The 25,008-nt window shown below is 40.9% G+C and overlaps 1 protein-coding gene across 1 annotated transcript; it reads right to left on the bottom strand.

Moving 5' to 3' along the window:
- Window positions 1-330: 330 nt before the first annotated feature.
- On the bottom strand, window positions 331-7,249 carry LOC125769645 (uncharacterized). The gene has a single exon (XM_049438452.1). It carries the CDS (start codon window positions 7,247-7,249, stop codon window positions 6,062-6,064), a length of 1,188 nt encoding a protein of 395 aa, XP_049294409.1. The 3' UTR covers window positions 331-6,061.
- Window positions 7,250-25,008: the final 17,759 nt, after the last annotated feature.

Genomic DNA, 25,008 nt, shown 5'->3' with positions numbered 1-25,008 from the left:
TCTACCTAACTAACGATCATCCTGCTAAAGCGAGAATGCGTGTTGAGATCGACGTCGATACGCACTAACACATTCAAAGACACCATGCGTGTACACAGCGTACGAGCGCCTGCACGATCCTAGGGGCGTGACGCGGGTCGATGTGGATTCGAATCCATGTGGAACGCATCGGGATTGCTCGCAGCGTACGGGCGCATGCACGATCCTGGCGGATGAATATGGAAGCTTTCGAGTCCATGTGGAATCCTGTCGGAATCCATCACGGCGTCCATGTGGAAAGCAACGCTAGCCCTCGCAGTGTACGAGTGCTTGCACGATCCTTGCGGGTGAATGTTTAATGCCGGTAAATGAGTCCATGTGGAAAGCAACGCGTCCGCAGCGGACGGTGTTTTGGTCGCGATGGTCGTAGCGTAGCGTGCAAAAGCGCGTTCAGTTTTCTTTATTTATTTGTATTAAAATTATTATTTATTTACAAACCACCGATTACAATATGTTGGCCACACTTTGGGCTAATAGTTGCAAGATTTTCCCGTGTGGTATTTAGATAAAATAATACTAAAATTCAATGACAAAAACAAGGTATTTTTCGCTACAATTCTATGCCTTGCTTTAGCTATTTCCTCGCGGCCGCTCGTTGGTTTTTATCGAATAACTAAAAAAGTTGAAGAACTAGACGAAAATGATGTTCTATAAAGTTGTAAAGAGTAACATTTTGCATCTTTTAAAGATTTTTTCAGATTTTTACACAGTTAATTAACCATGTTATTTTGATTAAATATTGCTGGAGATTGCTTCAGCGTCACAAATTTAATTTTTAAATTCTTTCAAACATACGATTTGGATAAAGATGTGAAGGACAGTGTTAACCTACTTATGAACAATTGTTATGAAAAATTTAGGACTTCTGAACAGCTTTTAAATTGATCGTTCACCGCCTGTAGTCCCATCGTTCGACACCTAATCGACGCATCCTGTTACATTCATATTCTTTACCTATGTACCCGAACGCATAACTGGTAAGCGAGTCGGTGTTTAGCCGGTAACCATTTCTTGGCCAAGCAAGGCTTTATGGTATGACTCAATTCTCATCAGAGGTATTCGGTTTCCCCTAGTCGAACCTACGTAGCATCTTGTGTTCATTACCTGGCTTCAAGAATCAGTAACACCTTCCGTATGTATAGGCGCGTAGCGACAACGAACAGTGCTAGTTACCTGTCGTCTGTGTGAATGCTCGTGGGAAAAAATTAGCACGTGTAGCAGCTACCTCGTATTTCTGTGTGTTTAAAGAAATTTTCCATTAAACCACACCTTGAGGGTAGTTAAAAGGGACCAAACAACGGTCTAATATTTTTATCGGAACGGTCGTATGGTAGGAAACAAACCTGTCATGCAATATTTTTCCCCAAAATTATCTGAAAGCACGAAAGAATTATGTTTTGCATCATACGTGCAGTGAAATCCATTCCCATTCAGCTTCATTTATATACGGTACACAACGTACCCCCTCAACGACTGGTCGGATGGCGCAAATGTAAGCATGACTTTCTTCTACACCAATTTCTAATCCAATGTTCTCTATCATTTCAGCAAAAGCTCCAAGGAAGTTGTATGGGGAAAAAAGATTCTCTCACGCTCTCACGAGAGAGTGAATTTGAGGAACCCCCCTGGCGTTTTTATTTTCTGGAATTCATTCATTTTTTTTGCTAAAATCTGGCATAGATCCACACGCTACGAACGCTCGCGGGCGACTGAAGCGGGCGTGGCTACGCGGGGCTTTATATACCAACCCGGTTTGAGTGTGTGCGTGTGGTCGCTAAATGTCTTCCTCCGGGACTCCGCGGTGGATTCCGAACAGACCCGTTAGGGACCATGAGAACAAAAGAAACTCGACCGCATGAACTCGCTTTTGCATGACTGGGTATTCTGTAAAATCCTGTAAAACATGAACATACAACTGTCGTCATACAAATCATTTTGTTCTTTCGGTAATAGTTCCCCCACAAATTGTTGCAGCAGAAATTAAATGGACGTAAGTTCTCCAATGTGCATCATTGCATTTGACTTATTTTAATTAAAGCGAACAGTCTAACAAGTTTAGGCAATGTTCAACAAGTTTATAAAAAAACAAATTCATTTGTATGACGACAGATGTTTTACATCATCATGTTTTACAGGATTTTACAGAGTTCACACAGCGCAATACATTTGTTCTTGTCGTTCGTCGTATACGGCAAATCCCAAAGCAGCGCCTAAGGATTTTTTCAATACAAATTTACCTGGTGATTGTATTAAGAAAACTTATTATTTTTTCGCCCCCTGGACCTGGCGCCCTTGGCGGTGGCCAACCCCGCCAACCCCACGCTACGGAGCTGCATATAATCAACATCACTTGCTCGAATAATAAATTAGATATGTTTTTTTTTTAATTTTAATCCTTTATTAACGCTTGTACCATTGTGCAAATCATCTATGGTTATTATCATATTAGTAGTAATAGTTTAATGCCAATCAATATTTTGCTTATATGCTTTTTTCCTTAAAGATTGCGGCCAAATACGGCGACAAACATAATATCTGCTGCGAAGAATGGTGGTTTAGGATATTTCTGATTCTAGCATTAAAAAGTTTATCTTCACATTGGTAAGGAATCCCAAGAAAACACTCATTACAATGCAGCAGATGATGATGATTATGAGATAAAGTGCGTTAAATGTCGTGAGATCGATGCATAGATATGGCATAAAGAATCTAGTGCTACGGAGAATATAAACTAAATCGCTTGATACAATAATGTTACTATTAATAATAAAGCAATGGCGATATCCAAACAATTACAAATTAGCGAGACACAATCAAACTATAAGCCAAACAAAAAAATGAAGAAGTTATTAATAGATGATCATGTTCTTTATAGCATAGTTTAAAACATTTGATTTTGCAAATAGTCATGATCGTGTGATCTACACGTAGATCGAATTTTATATTGTTCATAAAAATAAAACACAAGCAATGAAAGATGACCTAATTCATTTTTATATTTTTTTTATATGAATAAACTAACACATTTTATATTAACTTTAATTTTTAAACTAACACTTTTTTAAGCGGTTTAGAAATCTATGGTTGGAAGCTAACATCCGAAAAATCGGAAATTTTTGAAAGTATTGAGAAAACAAAAGAAAAAAACAAGAATATATGAGAAATATTGAAATTCTTCGTGCGAAACAAAAAAGAGAAGAATGTCAAACTGATTTTGCCTTTGTTAAGTTAAGTTAGTATAAGATAGGCTAAGATAGTTAGACAAGATAGTAAAAGATAAATAAAATACCACAATATTTGAACTTGAATACCTAAAAGCATATGGTTTTGGATGTAATATTGATGAAAACATGATACAAACATAATACAAAAGCAAACATTTTCATTATACATATACAAACTTTAATCTACTTAATGATACAATTGTTCAAATGGCCCCCTTCCGTATCTGTTTGTAACAATTGCATAATCCTTCATCACTGTAATTGTCAGGAATATGCAATAGTTACAATCCAGCTAGCACCACGTGGAGGTTGGGATAGGAGTTCAAAGATGCGTTTAACGCATCTAAGCATTTGCTAGCCAGCTGAAAAGAAATTGTAGAAAGCTAAAAAGTATAGAATACTATACTAAGTTGCGTTTTTGGAAAGCACAATTAGAACAATTTACCAATAGAGCGTGAAATTTGGAAATAAGAACAAAACCTTGAATCTCACCTAGTCTGCTAAAGTCTGTAGTAATGGACTGAAATGATAACTTATTCCTTCATCTACCGAAACTGTTGCTAGCTTACACATCACCCTATTAGCATTGATTTTAGCTACTTCATTCGATAAATCATTTAATCTCCCATCAAAATTAAATATTATGTCTGAATTACATGGACGTGTGAAACTTAAACTCTTCTTCTGTAGTATATGACCTTCTATGTGAACATTTTCTGAATCTTGTGTCGCAGTATAATACCTAATTATTTCTTTGTCCTTTGTCAAAAACCATCCATTCCTATTACCCTGTCTTAACAAAAAATCCTTTCTAATGTGCAAAATTATTTCCCCTGACTTTATTTTCAAATGCGGATAAACCTTAAGCTTGTAGGGTTCTACAATTTATTTGCACGTTTTATTTAAATTACAGTAGAGTGGTTGTTCGCGCACGTAGGAACTGAAACCGAGAGAGGGCTTGTACGATCGGACACCTAATTTATATCTATCACGATCTCCCTATCGTATTCTCGCTCTTTGGTAAGCTTCCGCTCACGCACCTATCCTTTCTAACGCACCTACGCATTTCTCGCGCTAATCGTGTCCTACCAGACTCTCCCGTTAATCGTTTACTGTCTCACTTGTGATCCTAGTTAACCCTTAATATCGCGGACCTCAAGTGATGGGCAAAATTATAATTACTTTTTATAGGCGAACACCACAAGCTCTTGACTGACTGCAACATCTACTTCCCTAAGTTCGGTTTGCCTGCAAACCACCTGTTCTCGCGTTCTAGGCCCTGTTCTAACTATACGTTTGATGAACTGCAGTTTATTCTCATACGGATATGATGAAATTGTTGGAAGAGGACCGAACATACTAACATCTGCATGGACGTGTAAAAGATTATGTACATTACTCGTTAAAAGACCTCTACTATAAACAGAACTAAAATCGTCAACATATTTTCGTAGTAATTGTCCAGCGTATTCCCAGTAAATTTCAAAATATTGGTTGGAAAGCAAAGTTTGTGCAACATAAAAAAAGTTTAAAATGTTCATAATCGGAGTCATGAATTCTACCTCGAAGCAAAGCCAATACGATTTAAAAATGAACGGAATTCGGTCCCCTTCCAAAATTTTACATACTGCAACGACCTAACTCTTCGATGTATCTCTGAAGGAAGCTGAATTTTTACTAAGACCCTATTCATTTCCTCCTGTTCTGATTTTGTTAATGCCGTAAATCTTTTTAATAATCCTGTGTATCCCTTTAAAAGTTTCTTCATAACTCCTAGATGATATAAATGTAGTTCATCTGTTACTAAAACCTGCTTAATGATATCTATTCCTCTTATATCTTATAATGGTGTCAGCCGTTTCTGATGACCTATTATATATTTCCCCTGTCGAAATTCCGCGTCTGTTCGATCTGCTGCAACACCTTCATACACAGTTGTCCGTGCAAAGTGATCGTATCGTCCTACTATTTGACACTTTGTACAACCACAAGCAGCGTTGTGAGAGGCAACTCCTAAAAAGGAGGAAAAATGGTGTGTGAATCGTAGTATATTGTTATTTTGTCGCACTTAGTTTTATTGCACTTATAATTTAATACACATCTCGTACGTACGCACTCGCACTTCCCCGAACTTCCGTGCCATTCCAAAATGGCCAAAGTTTCGTGGGTGGTTTTCATAGACTTGGTTATTAGAATATGGTGGAAATGTTCTTCCTCTATATGATGAGTTGAACGAATTTCTTGGATAATACGAATTTTGGGAGCGTCTTGCATAGCTATTGATCTTTCTGCTATGGGTTCACACTCCAAAGCATCAGAAATGGCCTTGCTTAACGTAGTCGGATTACGAGCTTGTAAGAAAAATTTTATATTTGCCTCGTTTAAACCATTTGTAAATGCACGTACTAATATCGGGTTCACAATGTTATGTGCGGCAGATTCCGTTGCAAAAGTTCCTACAGACACATGAGCTGCAGATAATTTGGCAGCCATTTTTTTCTAATTCCTGACCATATTAAGAAATTGTTTTAGAACCTTGTTTCAAAGCGGTTAACTCTTTTTCTACTGCTAATGGTGTTAACTGCACACTAAAACGTGTACAACATTACAACTATTACTTACATCTACCTATGATACATATACTCTTATAACTACTTACACACTAATACTATTTACAACTCTACATTTTCCCCCTTAAACGAAGTTTCTATATGTTCTATACACTTCTCCCCCTTAAGCAACATTTGCTTACTTTGGGTATTTAAAACGCGGTTGTCGTTCTAGTCTTTTTGATCTTCTCATGGGTGGTGGACTAGACTCGCATCTTTTTTTTTATACGACCAGTTCTTTGCTATCGGTAGTCTACCTACTATATACTTATCATGTATTGGTTTTCTTCTTAATTGATTTTTGTGTACCATACGAATTATTCCGTTTATGCTTATTAGATACACTAATTCACTTATTCGCTTCTTTATTACCGCTGGAATCCATCTAATTATTTCCTTGAAATGATTCCTGTAATATACCTCTTCCCCTTCATGTATTGATTCTTCCACATTTTTGTTTGTACTATTCTTTCTCTGTTCCTTGCATTCATTTTGTATATCTGTTTTGTGTGCTGTGGTAGGGTTAAGTTTTGCGATTAAAGTATGTGGTACAAAACAGAACACTTTTTCGTTTGGTGTAACTTTCGTTACTGTACATGGGTTATTCCTATAGCTTATCAAAAATTGGTTGATCTTTCTCTGCAGATTTAATACTTTGAATCTTGCTTCTAACAAATACTTAATACAAACAAATAATGTAAAACACTGCCATGATCGTGCTGGACATGTTTGTGGATTGTGTAGTCTCCCACACCGGTAACACTTCCTCTCGTTTGCATGCTCGTTGCTCTGCTTGTGTGGGTGGTAACTACTCCCTCCATGGTTGTAGTGCTGCTTACTGACGATACTTTTTGGCGCGTTTTTAATTGCCGCCATTTCTCTAGGCTTCACTTTTCCCACGAAAGTCTCGTTCTGCTCATCCGCTGCTTCCCACGTTCTCGCGATGCTTTCGGCTTGCTCGAACGTTAGCTCTGACTCTCTTAACAGGCGCTTCCTCAGACCCTCGTCCCGTACACCGGTCACCAATTGATCCCGTAACATTTCCGATAAGAACGATTGGAACTTACACGTTTGTGCGATAGACTTCAATTCCATAATGTATTCGGTTATGGAATGCTCCTTCTGCATACAGTGACGGAAATTGTATCGATCTGCCACCACATTCACTTTTTGCTCCAACTGGTCTTTTAGTTTCACACACAGCTTTTCATAATTGCACAGTTTGGGCTCTTCCGGTGATACCATCTTCGATACAAAACTGTACAGTGATGCTCCTCCTAGCGTTAGCAACATTACAGTCTTTTTAGATGCGTCGATTTCATTCACTTGAAAGATTATGTCCATTCTTTCCAAGTATTCACGTTTACTTTCCCCCATGACGAAGGGTTAGTTCGGTTCTAGACCTCGAGCAGTGCAGACGTCTCGGCATTTAGCTCCAGTCAAAGTTACACATATGTATACTAGTACAAGTTTATTTATAAGACCGGCACCATGTCGGCAATGGGATGTTCCAGCATAAAGTTGGATTTTTCAAACGTTCCAGTCAGGCCACCGCCGAATGAAGTCATCGACTTCGTTTTTAAGAAGCTATGTCTTCCGGTTGATCAGGTGCAGAGAATTCACCTCCGCACATCGTCCGTTTGTTTTCACGTCGACATTAAAGACCCAAGCATTTCGGTGAACGTCACAAACACCGATATAAAAAATCACTTACAAAAGTATGGAGAGGTTTTATCTGTAACCGAAGGCGTGTGGAGCGACGTATATGCGTGTGCCGGTATACCCAACGGGTACCGCTTCGTAAGAATGGTTATAAAAAAACAGATACCATCATACATTCGCATAAACGGAGAAGTTACTCTCGCTACCCACAAAGGTCAGCAACACACGTGCAGAAAGTGTGATCTTCCCGTACATCACGGGATGACCTGCTTAAGCAGCAGGAAGCTAAATACACAAAAATCCAACTTGAACGATCGTTTACGATCCTACGCATCTGTGACGACGAATCGAGAAAACGGAATAAGAGAAACAGAACATGTGTCAAACAATACGACCACAAGTACAACAACCAACACGAATCCAGAACCTCAGCCAGGGACTTCGGGCTTGCAGACCAACACCGGTACAGAGCCAAGCAGGAACAAACAGATAACTGATACGCACACAATTGAAAACAAACAAACCCCGGAAAGAATCGAAAAAAACAACATCCAACCAAGACCGAGATCGTCGTCAGCTAAAAGACAAGCTGAGAAAAACCTGACGGACTTTATTACGGTTGAGTCAAAACGCGGACGTACAAGATACGTAACGAAACCTGCAACTGTTCTTCAAGAAAAAGGTAGGAAAAAAACCGTATAAACAGAGGACAATTCAACATACACGGTAATACATACGTACACATAAAACACACACGTCAAATTAGTTAGATCCGACAAATAGTTAGAACCAACATGCAAACCTCGTATCGTATTGGTAGTGTAGCAGCACTGTACAGTGGTGTCATCCGCGCGATCGTTGTATATATATTATTGTTAATCTGTCACATTGCTGGAAAGCAAAGTGACAGCGCAAAGCACAGTAGAGTATTGACTAGCAAACGAGCAAGACGTGCGAAGAGGCTTTTGTTAAATTTTCCCTTGTGTAACTCGTGTTAAAAGAATTCATGAATAAAGTCCGTCAAGTAGTACGCATAAACTACAAATTGGTGACCCTGACGTGATCACGTGCAGGAAACAACGCAGCAAGTCTCATCGCAGCAAAGCGTCACCTCGTTCACCGAACCGGCATACAATCCTCATCGACCGCCATTTTGTAGATCGCTCTTAACCACCGGTCCAAGATGCCCGACGGAGCTGCAACGGATACCGGAATTGGCAATACTCCGGGCGTTTCCAGCGCAGCCAAATGCGTGGAAACGATAAACACTCCTCGCTTGAAACCACCAGCTATGACCGACTCTAATATTGAGTCATATTTCCTATCCCTCGAATTTTGGTTCGCCGCGTCAGGTCTCGGTGCCCAACACGACACAAACAAGTACAATATTGTCATGGCCCAAGTACCACCCAACAAGCTAACCGAATTGAGACCGATCATCGACGCAACACCGGCGAAGGAAAAATACGCTTATATAAAGGAGAAGCTCACTGCGTATTTTGCGGATAGCCAGCAGCGTAGGCTCCAACGAGTTCTTTCTGACATGCCGCTAGGAGACCTAAAACCGAGCCAGCTGCTTAATGAAATGAGGAGAGTTGCAGGGGATTCCCTCGGGGATACGGTGCTGTTGGATTTATGGGCTACACGTTTACCACCACACGCACATGCGGCAGTGATAGCTTCGAAAGGCGACGCATCAGACAAAATGGCTATCGCGGACGCCATTTTGGACTCCATCAGCCTTCGTAGCGTGCATGCTGTAGATGGCAGCACAGTCGCAGGAGAGGTTGCACCGCAACGTCCAACATTATCACCCGGTGAGGAAATTGCCGAGCTGAAGCTCCACGTGTTGAGGTTGAGCAAACAATTCGAGCAGCTGCAAGCTAGCTCGAGACCTCGCAACCGCCCTCGCTCCCGATCACGTCCTCGAGCTCCTACCATCGCACCCACTCGTCCGAACACCGTTAAACTGTGCTATTATCATCGCACCTGTGGAGAGCAGGCCCGCAAGTGTGTACAACCTTGCAACCATGTTCAACAAATGCAATAGCAACACGTGGCTGAAGCTGTGGGTAAAAGCGGCGCAGAACATTCAACCTCCACAGCAGCAATCTATCGGTTAAAGATTGTTGATCAGCGGTCCCAACAGCAGTTTTTAATCGATACCGGTGCAGACGTTTCCGTCATTCCACGTGGATTGCATTCAGCCGACGTAAAGCCAACTACAGTTCAGCTGTTCGCCGCCAACGGGACTATTATTAACGTGTACGGCGAAGTGATGCTCAACGTTCAGCTAGGACTTCGCCGCGATTTCCTATGGACATTTCTCATCGCTGACGTTTCTTCTGGTATCATCGGCGCGGATTTCCTTCGTCACTTCGATCTATTAGTCGACCTCAAAAGAAACCGCTTGATAGACAACACCACGAGCCTCCAAACCATTGGTTCTGTAACTCGGACTGAGAGCAGCTCTTTAAAATCATTCGATGCCACGACGCCTTACGCAGCACTGCTAGCTGAGTTTCCGGACATCACTTGCACGGCTCCTCCTGGCACAGTGTGTACAGCAACCGTTGTTCATCGCATCGAGACGACAGGCCAACCCTCATTCGCTCGGCCGCGTCGTCTTCCACCTGACAAGCTCCAGGCAGCTCGGAACGAGTTTGAACAACTAATGCGACTAGGGATTTGCCGTCCATCGAGTAGCAACTGGTCCAGCCCGTTACATATGGTGAGAAAAGCAGACGGTTCATGGCGACCTTGCGGCGACTATAGATCACTCAACGTCCAAACAGTTCCTGATAGGTACCCGATTCCATACCTTCAAGATTTTACGTCGATCCTCCATGGTAAGTCGATTTTTTCCAAAATAGACTTACAAAAGGCTTTCCACCAGGTACCGATACATCCAGAGGACGTGCCTAAAACAGCAATTACAACGCCATTTGGGCTCTTTGAGTTCCAATACATGACGTTCGGCTTACGGAATGCAGCGCAGACATTTCAGCGGCTCATTCACGAGGTTGTTCGTGGATTAGACTTCGTCTTTCCGTATATAGATGATACCTTCATCGCCTCCTCATCCCAAGACGAGCATAAAGATCATCTACGCCAACTCTTCCAGAGGCTGAAGCAGCATCGTTTGACCATTAATGTCGCTAAGTGCAAGTTTGGTCAAAGCAACATCGACTTCCTAGGGCACAGCGTTTCTGCTGAGGGTATTTGTCCACTCAACGAGCGAGTTGAAGCCATCCAACACTTCAAGCTTCCTTCCACTGTTAAGGAATTGAAAGGTTTCCTCGCAATGATTAACTTCTACCGAAGATTCGTTCCAAACGCCATCAGAACACAAGCCCCTCTCCTTGAAATGACACCTGGGAACAAACGTAATGATCGTTCTCCGCTTGTGTGGAACGATAAGACCAAAGCTGCGTTTGAACAATGCAAAGTACAACTCGCCCAAGCAACTCTATTAGCACACCCTGCAAAGGAAGCCGCACTTTCGTTATGGGTCGATGCTTCCGACTTTGCAGCTGGTGCAGTCCAACACCAGGTAGTCGATGGAAAAGTACAACCACTTGGATTCTTTTCAAAAAAGTTTGATAAAGCTCAGGTCAGATATAGCACTTACGATCGGGAATTAACAGCTATATATTTAGCAATCAAACACTTCAAATATATGCTAGAAGGACGAGAGTGTCACGTGTATACAGATCATAAGCCCATTACCTTCGCCTTCCGTCAGAAGCTGGACAAAGCTTCCAATCGTCAAGCTCGTCAGCTTGACTATATTGGGCAAATTACAACCGACATTCGACACGTAGGAGGCAAGGATAACATTGTGGCTGATCTTCTTTCTCGTATTACCGCGATTCACTCCACTTCATCCCTTGACTACAACAAATTGGCGGAGAGCCAACAACACGACGATGAGCTGGAAGCTATTCTTAGTGGCACTAAGAAATCAGCATTGAAACTCAAACTTTTCACCGTGCCTGGCAGTGATAAACAGCTTTATTGCGACTACTCCACAGACCGTATTCGTCCATTCGTCACCGAACGCTTCCGTGACACTGCACTACGAATCACTCACGATCTCTCCCATCCTGGTTCACGAGCAATGACCAAACTGATGACCCAACGATTCATTTGGCCAAGCATCCGCCGCGATAGCGCAGCATTTGCCAGGAACTGTGTTCAGTGCCAGCGTTCTAAAGTGACGCGTCATACGAAGTCACCGCTTACTCACTATCCTTCGACAGATCAACGCTTCTCGCATATCAACATTGACATCGTCGGTCCTTTCCCACCTAGCAAAGGACAAAGGTATTGCTTGACCATAATAGACCGATTTACGAGATGGCCTGAAGTTACTCCTGTTCCGGACATAACATCAACAACCATTGCTGAAGCTCTGATTTCAACATGGATTTCCCGCTTCGGCGTGCCAAGTTGCATCACATCCGACCAAGGCAGACAGTTTGAGTCGTCGCTCTTCTCAGAGCTTACCCGGCTTCTCGGTGCTAAGCATCTCCGTACTACAGCATATCACCCTCAGGCGAACGGGATTATCGAGCGTTTTCACAGAACCCTTAAAGCTGCCATTTTGTGTCATGATCCGAATCGTTGGTGTGAACATCTTCCAATGATACTTCTTGGATTGCGCAGCACATTTAAACAAGATCTTGACGCATCGCCAGCTGAGATGGTGTACGGAACTACACTAAGGATTCCATCCGAGTTCTTTGCCGACAGCACGCCTCCGACCAGTACAACTACCGAATCAGACTTCGTAACCAATTTGCGTATTTCTATGCGTAAACTTCGGCCGCAATCAACGGCATGGCATGGCTCGAGAAAATCTTTCATGCCACCAGACCTGTCTTCGTGTGAGAACGTCTTCGTACGAGTTGATGCAGTGAGGCCAGCACTAACAGCACCTTACGAAGGACCATTCAAGGTCATCAGTCGATCAGAAAAATTCTTCAAGATTGATAAGAATGGTCGAGAGGTCAATATTTCGATAGATCGCCTCAAACCGGCTTATGCTTTAAGCGAGCAACCGAATGTTTCGGATGCAGACACTGCAACTCCAGATACTGTTCCGACTAGGGTTACTCGTTCCGGTCGTAAAGTAACTTTCCCGAAAAAGTATCGTTAACCGCAACCCTAGTCTAGGAGGGGAGTAATGTAGCAGCACTGTACAGTGGTGTCATCCGCGCGATCGTTGTATATATATTATTGTTAATCTGTCACATTGCTGGAAAGCAAAGTGACAGCGCAAAGCACAGTAGAGTATTAACTAGCAAACGAGCAAGACGTGCGAAGAGGCTTTTGTTAAATTTTCCCTTGTGTAACTCGTGTTAAAAGAATTCATGAATAAAGTCCGTCAAGTAGTACGCATAAACTACAGTAGTATAAATATCTGCAACATCACAAATACCACGAAGACTAACGCACTTGTATCTATGATACAGAAGTCGGATTTAGATATAATATGCATGCAAGAGGTCAATGAATTGTCGTTGAAATCTATAAACGGTTACGAAATAATAACAAATATTGACGAGCGGCAAAGAGGCACCGCAATTGCCTTACGGCAGGACATAAAATACACACATGTGGAAAAAAGTTTAGATGGCAGAATGATATCTCTATGTATCGACCAAATCAAACTGGTAAACGTGTACGCTCCATCCGGCAGCAAGAATCGAATGATCAGAGATCGGTTTTTTCTACATACACTTGCACATCACGTTAGACATTCTGTCGAAAATTTAATAATTGCAGGGGATTTCAATTGCGTTATAGACAAAAAAGACGCACTTGGTACTTCGAATTATAGTACAGCGCTTAGCAATGTTGTAAGCCATCTGCAATTAGTAGATACTTGGAACTTGCTAAAAACACACCCTGAACTCACATATATAACAGATAATTCCGCATCGAGAATTGACAGAATTTATGTAACAAGAAACATAAAGGAATATCTTCGCTCTGTTGAGATTCAAAGCATTTCGTTCAGTGATCACAGAGCATATCTAATATGAATAGCATTACCGAACAAGGTTAGTTCTATAATACCGAGACAAAAACTATGGTCGTATAAAAAGCACATCATAACAGAAGAAATTCAAAACGAGTTTAAAGAGAATTGGACAAAATGGACGAAACAGAAAAGGCACTACAAAAATTGGATAACTTGGTGGACGAAATTTGCAAAACCTAAAATTCAAAGTTTTTTTAAGTGGAAGAACAAACTATATTATAAAGATCATAATCAAAAATATGAAACACTACAGGCCAGATTAAACGCATCATATTTAAAGCTAATTAATGACCCTAATGAAAAAATCATCATAAACCAAACCAAAGCCGAAATGCTCAGGTTACAAAATATGTTTACTCAAAATTATATAGAAGAAAGTAATAATTACATAGCAGGCGAACCTTTATCAACATTCCATTTATTTCAACGAAGGAGGAAACGATTGTTCATAAAAAAACTACGCATAAACAATCATGTTATTGAAAACGAAAATGAGATACAGGCCAAAGTGAACGAACAATTCGAACAACTTTTCTCGAAGAATGAAAGCTGCACCGATGCAACGCCTCTAGTGTCTATAAAAATACCAGAAAACTGCAGACTAAACAAAAATCTGATGAACGAAATCGAGACAGAAGAAATTTTCAATGCATTACGAACCGCAACCAAAAACCGTAGTCCAGGCACAGATGGGCTACCATACGAATTTTATGAAAAATTCTTCGATATCATTCATAAAGAACTGAATCTTATACTCAATGATGCACTTTGCCATCGCATCACACCTGAATTTGTAGAAGGCATAATTGTACTGATACCTAAAAACAATAGCAGCTACGAAAACACATACGCATTTGAAAACCTTCGTCCTATCACTATTGAGAAGAGCAGATTATAAAATCTTTAGCAGATTGCTGAAATTCAGGATGGAAAAAATAATTGAAACACACAAGATAATAACATCCTCGCAGAAATGCTGCAATAAGAATAAGAATATTTTTCAGGCCTTGTTATCAATTAAAGACAGAATAATGAGTTTCAAGGACCAAAAAATAACAGGGAAACTCATCTCCTTTGATTTGGAAAAGGCATTTGATAGAGTTGAACACAAATACCTGTACAAAACTATGAAATCCATCGGACTACAAGAAAGCTTCATAGAACTTATTAAACTAATATTTTTGAACTCCACATCGAGAGTATATTTAAACGGATCTCTGCAAAAACCATTACACATTGAACGATCTGTTAGGCAGGGAGACCCGCTTGCGATGCATTTATTTATAATATACTTGCACCCATTATTATGCAAATTAGAGAAAATATGCGACAGCCCTAACGAGATTGTTAATAGCTTTGCCGATGATATTTCTGTCATAATAACAAATAGTCAAAAGATACAGGATATTAAAAAAGCTTTTCAGGAATATGAAAAGGGTTCTGGAGCAAAACTTAATGTAGCAAAGTCAGTTGCAATGGATATTGGAATGATTAAAAACAGTAAAAGGATAACGACGGACTGGATAGAAGAGAAAGCCCAAATTAAAATATTAGGAATACTTTTTACAAATTCTCTACGACTGACTATGAAATTAAACTGGGACGTGACAACAAACAAATTTGCCCAGCTTGTAAGACAGCACAGATTAAGGAATCTTAATATACATCAAAGAATCATTGCTGCCAATACCTTTTTAACATCGAAATTATGGTATATAGGGTCAGTAATCACAATAAGCAAATACCACTTAGCAAAAATAACATTTCAACTTGGAATATTTATTTGGTCAGACGGAGGTCCCCGTGTAAAAATGTACCAATTAGCGCTTAAAAAAGCTAAAGGCGGCTTGAATTTACTATTACCTGAACTAAAATTAAAATCGTTATTAATAAATAGGCATATAAAAGAAATAGATAGCATGTCGTACACATCCAAATTTATCGAAATAACTGGAAATCCACCCAACATCGCAGATATGCCACCAAGTTATCCATGCTCGACCCTAATTAAAATCGAAATAGCTTATCTTAGAACCAAAACTCGAGACGAATCCACAGCTAAGGATATCTATAAACAATTGACAAATTCGCTTCCACTCCCAAAAATACAGGAAAAACAACCATATCTTAAATGGAACAAAATTTGGCATAACATAAACAACAGCAAATTAAATTCCAAGCAACGGAGTTGTTATTATCTAATGGTCAATGAAAAACTATTTACAAACGAGCTCAAATTCAGTTTTGGCATGCGAAACAACCCGAATTGCGAACACTGCGGAGAATTCGAAAACCTTGAACACAAGTTTAAGGAATGCAACACTATTAATAACGTCTGGAAATTATTTATCGAAATAATTCAAGAACAATCAATTGTAATACCTACATTCAAAGAACTATGTAAACCAGAATTAATTAACATGAGGAAAAAAGATAGGTATAAGATAATGTCGCTCTTTATAAACTACGTAATATCCATCTTAGAAGAACAAATCTCAAATGGAATTGATAAAAATTTTCTGAAGTGCTTGCTAATGTTAAAATAGCTAAAGTAAGGTTTAAAGTAAGAGTAGAATAAGTCTCAAATTCATGTAACAAGAACTGTACAGAAATAAATGTTTTATATAAAAAAAGGGTTCAATTTCACCAATTAATGACATCTTGGACTATTTTATTTTCTGACACACGGACCGAATTTCCTCGTCGCCAACTGTTGTGTTCTTAGTAACGGTGTTCACTCCTTGACTACTCTTATGCGACTGTTTAGTACAATTATAACATTACAACTATTACTTACATCTACCTATGATACATATACTCTTATAACTACTTATACACTAATATTATTTACAACTCTACACAACGAAATCAAACTTACGGAAAACAATATTGTATCGCGTTTTGAATCCCTTGGAACCACAGTTTAAATCCCAACGCCTATCGGAGTCTTCAAAAAAGTCCTGGAATCTACAGGCAGATGTATATCCGTAGTTTCACGAACTAAAACGAGAAGATCATTTAAAGCAGAATGAGTTATCTTATGTGATAATGCCCAAACTCTCAATCGCTTGGAAAACAAATGAAGAGCTTGATTGTTCTCATCTTCAACAACAAGGTCCGGATCATTTTCATCCTCTTCATCGCTCTCCGTTATGATGTAGTCCGAAATATCGGTATCCTCATCATCATACAAAATTAGCACTTCCTGCTCCTCTGCTATTGGCAAATCTCCGATGGATGATAAATTTTCCAAGGACGACACATCTTGGATCGATTGTTCCGCCACAGGATGAATATGTTCCGGATCTACAAATATGTAAAACAGGTGTCATACAACTAGGAATTAACAATCATAAATTCAATTTGATTAGTCGATTACGCGATTGTCCACTGGTACTTTCGTTTTTAGTTTACTTTAGGATTATAGTTTGTAGTATTCATAAAGGGTGTAAGTTTCACGGCACTCGCGATTTGATGCGTCAGTCCGTTGCGCCTAGCGCTTAGACTGCTCCGTAGTAATCATTCGAAAGAACAAATTAGTCACGGTTAGAAGAAAAAACAGACACGAAACTTGTGCGCAACCGCTGCTCACGTAGCTCCGGACGGAAGACAGCACCGTAACATCGACAAAGACGCATTTTGGAGTTTCGTCTTTTCACTACTTCCACGCACTTCCACAAATACGTTAATGCTATCACCATTTCTATTCACTATAATTCGGAATCTCGTTTAACTTTTTAGTTAGTAGTAGTTTTAGTTTAGTTTTTTGTTTAGTTTTAGTTTAGTGGTATATTAATTTCGCTTACCTTGTGTTTCACGCTCGTGCTTGGGACGGATTGATTTTCGGCCTGCAACAGCTTATCAATCTTTGCTATCTTTGCCAAAGATCGCTTCCTGAACACGCCACTCTTTTTTCTACGCTTAATCGGATCCATTTATCCAAAAATCACAAGCAAATACAACTTTCAATTGCGTCAGTAATACGTTTAAGCTTGTCTTGAAAAAATACCGGCCGATTTGTTGACAGTTTTTATTTAACCACTTCTTCTTCGTTGCTTCTTCCGAACGTATCACAGCTTTGACAAGCGTTTCCTTTGGCTTGCCATTTTCACCATTCACCACTGGTGGATTTGCTTGAAAAATAATTCACCATTGTTATCAGGGGAGATGCTCTATCTTTCTTAAGATGAAATAGAAAGTTTACTTCGACATTCGCATATATTGGAAAAAAATTTACAGGGTCTTGTAACAGCTTCGGAAATAGGACATAATATTCTCCGTTTCTATGACGATTCTTAAAAATGTCGTTGACTTGGTTGTTCGTCTTCTTCGATAGAAAGTAGCGTAAGGCGAGGCTCGTACTCAGTGATATCTCGTTTTCAGTATCTGAATCCATTCTATAAATAGAAATAAAAGAAAGTAAATGAAATTTTAATTTCAGTTTAGTATTGATTATAACAATTGCAGTTCTGAAAAAGCAGCAAACAATTAATGGCAATAACAATTGTCGAACAGCTAAACTGAATAAGTTGCTCTTAAGCATAGTGGGAACCGCTTCGATGAGCTGCTTCTAATAAGATCTGCTTGTACTACGCCAAAAACCTCTACCACGCCTTTCGAGGTGAACTGCTGAACAAGAACGTGGAGCAGAAGATACGCAAGGAGAATACGCAGTGACCGTCCACAACTTTAACGATGCCATGTACCATCACTTCATCGCTTATTGCAGGCTGATAGATGTATGCGTAGGAGCCAAAAAGTTGAAATATTTTCCCACTTGCACACTGCACAATGCCGGGAACATTACTGAAGGATCCGCGAAAGGTTTACAAAAAGGTTATCAAACTGGATCCGCCCGCGGTGCGCTTCACGCTGCTAGGACTGGTACAGACAAAGTAGACAGGCACTTGCGATGAACCCACCGGTTGTAAATATTGTGAGTAACTGAAATTTTCATACTGGTTCATACTGGATAACTGGTGTGCCGCGAACATTCTTGCATGTCAGTAAAATTTGTTCCGGCATTCAGGATGTAACAGTAAAACGGTGAAACTGTAACTGCGGTCTCTTATGTTGAGTATGTACCGCAACAGTGCACCTCCAGCCAAATCACCATCTAACAAACCGGAAGTACCATTCCTGAAGTAGGGCCTTTCGCCCGATTCAAAATCATTCAGTGTGCGCTAACCAGACTGCCGATATGTGGCACAATTTCCAATGCTGCAAATGGAAACATGGAACTGCTTTGGCAGGAGAATGCTTGTCTTCGTTTGTGTTCTTCGTTTGTTTATCTCCAAATGTCAAACCGAATTGGTCGTACGACTAAATCTTACGTGCAATGACACCCCTTGCAATTTGGTCGTACGATAAAATTTTATACGACCGAGCAATGACACCAGCCTTACGACGATTTCGACTTACGCCTTGCTTTGGGTTCTTTTATCGGTCCCAAATACAGTCGTAAGTCGGGGGACGCCTGTACTTGCTATTTAATTATACAGATATGTATATCCATTTAACTGTAGTAACGTAATTTCAGTTAATTACAATACTTCATCGTTATTTTCTACGCGAATCTGAAAACAAATCTCTAAGATGGTACATGTATGATTGAACGAGAAAAATGTAATAGAAATTTTGTTCTATAAAATGGTTCAATTGAACTTTCGCTGCCACGTCGCGTTCCCGCTAGATGGCGTTTGCTCATAAAGCGAATTCGGCTGAGTGAGCTTTGGCTCAGCGAGAACATTCGGCTGAGCGGGATGAGTGCCGCGGAATAAAAGCGCACCGCATCTGGCGCCCGGGCTCTTTCCCTAGCGACTCAGCAAGAACGCAGAGGTTTTTTTAACACACGCACAACACACAATCCAACTCTACAAACGCTACCAACACCAACACACAATTTACACGTGTTTAATATAATATAGTTTTAGTTAAAGAAAACTGCGTGTCGAGATTTGATAAAGGGAAAGAAATTTGTGATTGCTGGACGCAATCTTTGTTGCTGGACGCAACAAATTTATTTAATTTTTATATATGTATTTCGTAAATTTTTACATTATTACAACAATTTCACTGTTGCAAATCATCAGTCCTTAATCCTCCAGAACGGCAGTGAATATGTCTTGTTTTTATTTCGAGTCAAAAATAGATGCATAAGGGACAAAAATATGTGCGCTCTGTCAAAAATTGATGCTTTACAATCAAAATTTGATGAGCACTGTCGAAAATTCGTGACTTACTTGCCAAAATTTGGTGACAACGACTGTATTGCAGATCGTTTTGATTGGGTTAAGCCGGTTTATCGTTTTGGCGATCTGGTTATCAGTATGCGTGTTGAATCTCCTTTGCTGTCAATCGTTATTCGTAGGATTTTGTGTTCTTTGGTGTGTTCCATGATTTCGCCTTCGACTTTTACTCTTAGTTTGAACTTGTTGTTGGGAAACCTTAGACTTGAAACTGTTGATTCCTAAGTTATCTGGCTTAGTCGTCCTTTTAGTCATGTTACGAATATTTGTAAGGCTATTGCAACCGCTTTTGGAGTTAGCCCAGTTTCGATTATTGCGAAATCATCTGCATATAAAAATATTCTGATGTTAATGTCGTTTAGATCATGGCATCATCTCCTTGTGGGAGTCAGTTGCTAACAATTCGTTTATCGTTTCCTTTCCCATGGTTATCTCTAAACCCCTGTTGGTTAAAAAGCTTGCAGCCTATGGGATATTCTTTTCGGATATCATGTTGTGCCTAAGGATGTTGTTAACGGCCAAACCCAGGCCAGGCCACGGAAAGGAGAGGCCTTCCTAGTCCCTAGTTTAACCGTAAAACAGGATAGTTGAGTTTCTGACCAAAAAGGGGTTACTGTCGCCAGTTGTTCATTAAACTTCCCGTTAGTGTTCTCGGTACGTAGGAACCTATACTGCGAAAGTGGAACAATCCGGTAATAGCAATTTTTCGGATGGGTCAGAAGACTGGGGTGAGATTCAACGCAAAGCCTTAGGAGAGATCAAGAAAGTTCAACTGAGAGTTGAGACGTTCTCCATTCAAGTTCTGAATTAAATCTAATTTTATTAACAAATTTCTTGAGCTTATATACTAACAAATGAAATTGTTTGTGTATTACTTATGCGTATACGCCTACGCATTGTGGTGGTATTAGTATGTTAGATCGCGTTGGTCTTTTCCTATTTGCTTCTATGTTCATCCTAAATAAACACATGGCTAGGATCTGTTTTGGTGCCTTATCCTAAACATTTCAGTTTTATTGCACCCAACATTGAAAGCAGCTCGTTGTGCTGCACATGCGTTCCTTTCCCAAGCCGTTCGCATTGCACTTGAGACGCTTGTTTAAGTTTCCCATAGACCTCCTTCGCATGACCTACGCGATGCATGATTTATTCTTATCGATGGTATCGTGAAACCGACCTTTCCAAAATTCTCTGTTTATTTCGGTCTAGCTCAGCGATCCCATGCGACAAGTTACAATTTTTAAACAAATATTCAAATCTAACGTTCCGACCGCAACAGATGTCCAGGAGCTCTTTGGTAAGTATGCTGTTGTAAGGATTTTTAACATCTATAAAAACAACCCCAGTGTACTTTCTGTTGTTTTGTAATATTTTGTGTACCAGGAGATTCACTACAGTAATAGTAGATCTATGTCTACGGAACCCAAAGCTGGTTTCTGGGAACTATACTTCTTCAAGTGCTCAGTTATCATACGTAGTACCACCGTATTGACTATTTAGGTTAGTGTACATAAAAGCCGTATAGGTCTACAGTTCTCTAGACAGTTTGTGTCTTTGCCTATTTTAGGAATTGCCACTGCCTTTATCTTTTTGATTTTTTTGATACCCTTCCTTTTTGAAACATCTTATTCAATTCTTTTATCAAGACCAGGACAACTTCGTCATTTAGCAGCTTCAAAGCTTTGTATGATATGCCATCTATACTTGGTGTGATGTTTTTCTTAGTGTATAATATGTTTTTCCATTTCTGCAAGTCCAGGATTTCTGTTTCTGTGATAAAATGCGGTACCTCTCGATCCTTTTGGGCTACTGAAATTCACTCTTAGAAACTCTTTTGCATTGTCCGTATTTTCGGCTATAATATTAATACCATTAAGTTGCCTATGGCATTATTTTACTAGACATAGCTCTTTACTTGTACTGTCCGAGTTTACCTTATCCAGCTGGGCTTCTAAATTCTTTCTTTTTTCTATTTTCTTTAGAAACCTAAATTTTGCCAGGTCCTTTTTGAATTGAATGAATTTCTATGCTACGATTTCGATTAAAGTTTCTACCCGATTCGTTCTTTTTCTTCCATGCATTTTGCAGCTTTTGCAAGCGTTGGTTTTGGTATTTTGCTTCTTGATGTGGGTACACTTAATACATTAATACTGGTATTATCCGTACATCTAATATTATGTATTTGTTTGTCTTTTCTAAATATATTTATCACAGCTCTTGTATACGTTTTGGCAAGTTTTTCAATGGTTGTGTATGTGTCGGTTTGCCGTTGGTGGCAAGTTCGACAGATTACTGAAATAGGAACGGATTGTATGTGTCTAGCGATTTACCCTCCGTGGTAAGCTCCACTACCATAAATATCTCTTCCGTGTCACGTGTTGCTTCCAGTACCATTCTATCTCCTCTCATGTTTTCTTCTTTGGCCCATTAGTCTGTGATCCTCCCCAAGGATCTCGTAATATGACCCAGCAGAACTGTTTGTTTGTATAACGTAACTTTATTTCGCCTTTAACGGACCCGACGTGGCCGGAACCCTGGTGGCGATGTGCGATCGTTCTTATTATTATATAACTAACCTAGTACTAAAATCTAACACTAATACTCTCTCTCTCTTCTGGCTTTGACGACCTTACAGGTCACGCCAGCCATTTCTGGCTTACTAGACATATTTTTACCACGTAGCCAGATAGTCAGTCTTTGCTACGGGGTACGGTCCGGATGGGATTTGAACCCGGTCCGGCCGTGTGGACTGGCGCCGTTTATCAAATGCACTACCAGGCCGCCCTTATGTATACTAATACATGTATATCTTTTTTGTTAACGGGAAAAAGGAACATTCAAAAGGTACCCACCTCGAAGGGCGGCTTGCGGCTACAAACCAATCCCTCCGAGATGGGTTATGTGGGATTCATCGTGACGCTGGGCCCGTGAAGCGGACCCGGCAGCCGATGGGACCCTAACTAAACCACTCCTCGACCTGATCCGAACCCTGCCGATGCGCTTGATGTGCGTAGTACTCCATGCAGGAACGTTTGTGCGATGCACCCATCCTGTTGACGCGCTGCTGCTTTCCGAGGTTGCTACTGCGTCATCCGTCTTAGTTGTTTCATCTGCTGCTGCTGCTTCGTGCCTTCCTTCCGCTGTTGCTTAAATAAATCCGCCCGTCCGTAGCCGCTACTTCCGGTAGGGTCTAGCTCCTGCTGCTGTCGTCCTTTGTTGCGGCTGCTATTGCTGCCATGTTTGATCCGTATTCCGCCTTCGTTGTTGTCGTCTCCGTCTTGCCGTTGGTGGACTTTCCTCGTTCCACCTCACTTGAAGGATTCTGAAGATGGTCCGTGCGGCAGTCCGGACAGCTTCCCAAGTCTTGCTGTTGGCACACATTTCCGCTGCAAGATTCCATCGTCAAGCGGGAGTGGCTCTGCTGCTGCATCTCGTGTTGGGTTCGAGCAAACCGTGGACAGTGGAACATTACGTAGTCGACATCTTCCAGTTAGTGTTCACACATCGGACAGTTTGGCGAGCCGTCGAGGATGCCTTTTTCGACGAAGTAGCTCCGGAGAAACCCATGCCCTGTAAAGAGTTGAGAGACATTTATTTATTTATTTATTTCTACGTGCTAACGATGTACCCAGAACATAATGTCCGGGTCTCCTCGTCTTCATCCCCGGCGATCTCGGCTGCACCGCTCCGGCTGTCCATTGTAGTTCCCAGCGTCCCCTGGTCTCTTCCATTTTTCGCTGTCGTATGTCTGGTCCTGGTCCTTGCCCTCGCTACCTTTTCGTCGTGGCAGCGGATATCCTCCTCTAGGAGAAGGTCTAACGGGATAGTGCTTGCGACCACGCAAGCGGCATCGTAAGAAACCATTTGGAAGGCACTGGCCACTCGAAGAACTCCTGTGCGGTGCGTCCTCTGAACCGTGGTCCGGTGAATATATTTCTGAAGAAGCGTTCGTTCCCACGATGGTACAGCGTAACGAACAATGCTATTCCCAACGTTATCCAAGGATCTCCTTCTGTTGCTTTTTGTGTACTTAGATCCGTCGCGATTTTCTCATTGGTGCAGCATGGCGGAATGTTCGTGCAGGTAAGGCGAGTTCTGGGGGTCCGTGGTCGGGCTTTCGCCTTGCCCTCCAGTGCTTCGGACACATTCCGCCACATCTCAAGCGTCTCGTTGTGGCTCTTGCAGGATAATTCCAGAAGAACATTCTCCTGGAAATTCATCCTTACACGCTCCACGTTCTGCCGATCATCCCCCAGCTTTTCCTTGAAGATGCACATCATCTCGTCCTGTGTTGTGTTGTTCGTTGTTTCCAACTCCAACGCATCAGGGACGCGATGCCTGCGCTGCTTCGGTTGTTTTGGTTGCTGCTGATGCTCCGGCGGCTGCCGCTGATTCGCGTCAAGCGCCGCTACTTCCTGCTTCCGTTGCTTCCTCCGTGCAAGTCGCTTAGCCTGTTTGCTAAGAACTTTTGTCCATTCGGATGCCGGTTCTAGAGACTTGTCCTGGTCCTGTCTGTTGTTCGTGGTTTTGTGTTTCTTTTGTCTGTTGTTGTTTTGTTGTTTGTCTCATCGTTTGAGAGGGTCAAGGGAGTGTCTCTGGTCGTGGAGGTGTCTTTCTCCGAGTTTGATGTGGTTTCGGTCTGTTTGTTTGTGTTTGGTGTTTGTGTCTTTTGGTGTTTTTGCCTTTTGTTTGTGCGAGTCGAAGGGTTTTCTGTATGGGAGTCTTGTGTGTGTTGCGAACGCTACGGATCTGTTTGAAGTAATAATCGTCAATACCTGTAATTTGTGGAAGGATTGTTATCGTTTGCCCAAATAAACATATGATCTTCAATGGGTGCGATATACGAGTCTGGAAACAAGCGCGTCGGCCATAAAATAAGGGAAAAACGCACAAACAATAGCGGCACAACAACAACACTGAACTGAGAAGATTCGGTTTTTTTTCCAAAAAACCGGACAGTAATTAATACAATTATATACAATTCATCAACGTATGCGCATAATGACAGAATAGGATATAGCGGAAATCGGCTATAAACGCACAAGACGCCTAAAATATTATGACATTTGGAATATTCACCATTAGGATCGCTAATGGTAGGATTGCAGGATGCAACCGCCATTGGCAAATCAAGGTACATACAAACGTATCCGAATACATCCTAAAACAACAACGAT

This window comes from Anopheles funestus, chromosome 3RL (assembly GCF_943734845.2).
Source record: "Anopheles funestus chromosome 3RL, idAnoFuneDA-416_04, whole genome shotgun sequence".
In the NCBI taxonomy this organism is placed as follows: Eukaryota; Metazoa; Arthropoda; class Insecta; order Diptera; family Culicidae; genus Anopheles; species Anopheles funestus.
This window is presented reverse-complemented; position numbering and strand designations above follow the sequence as displayed.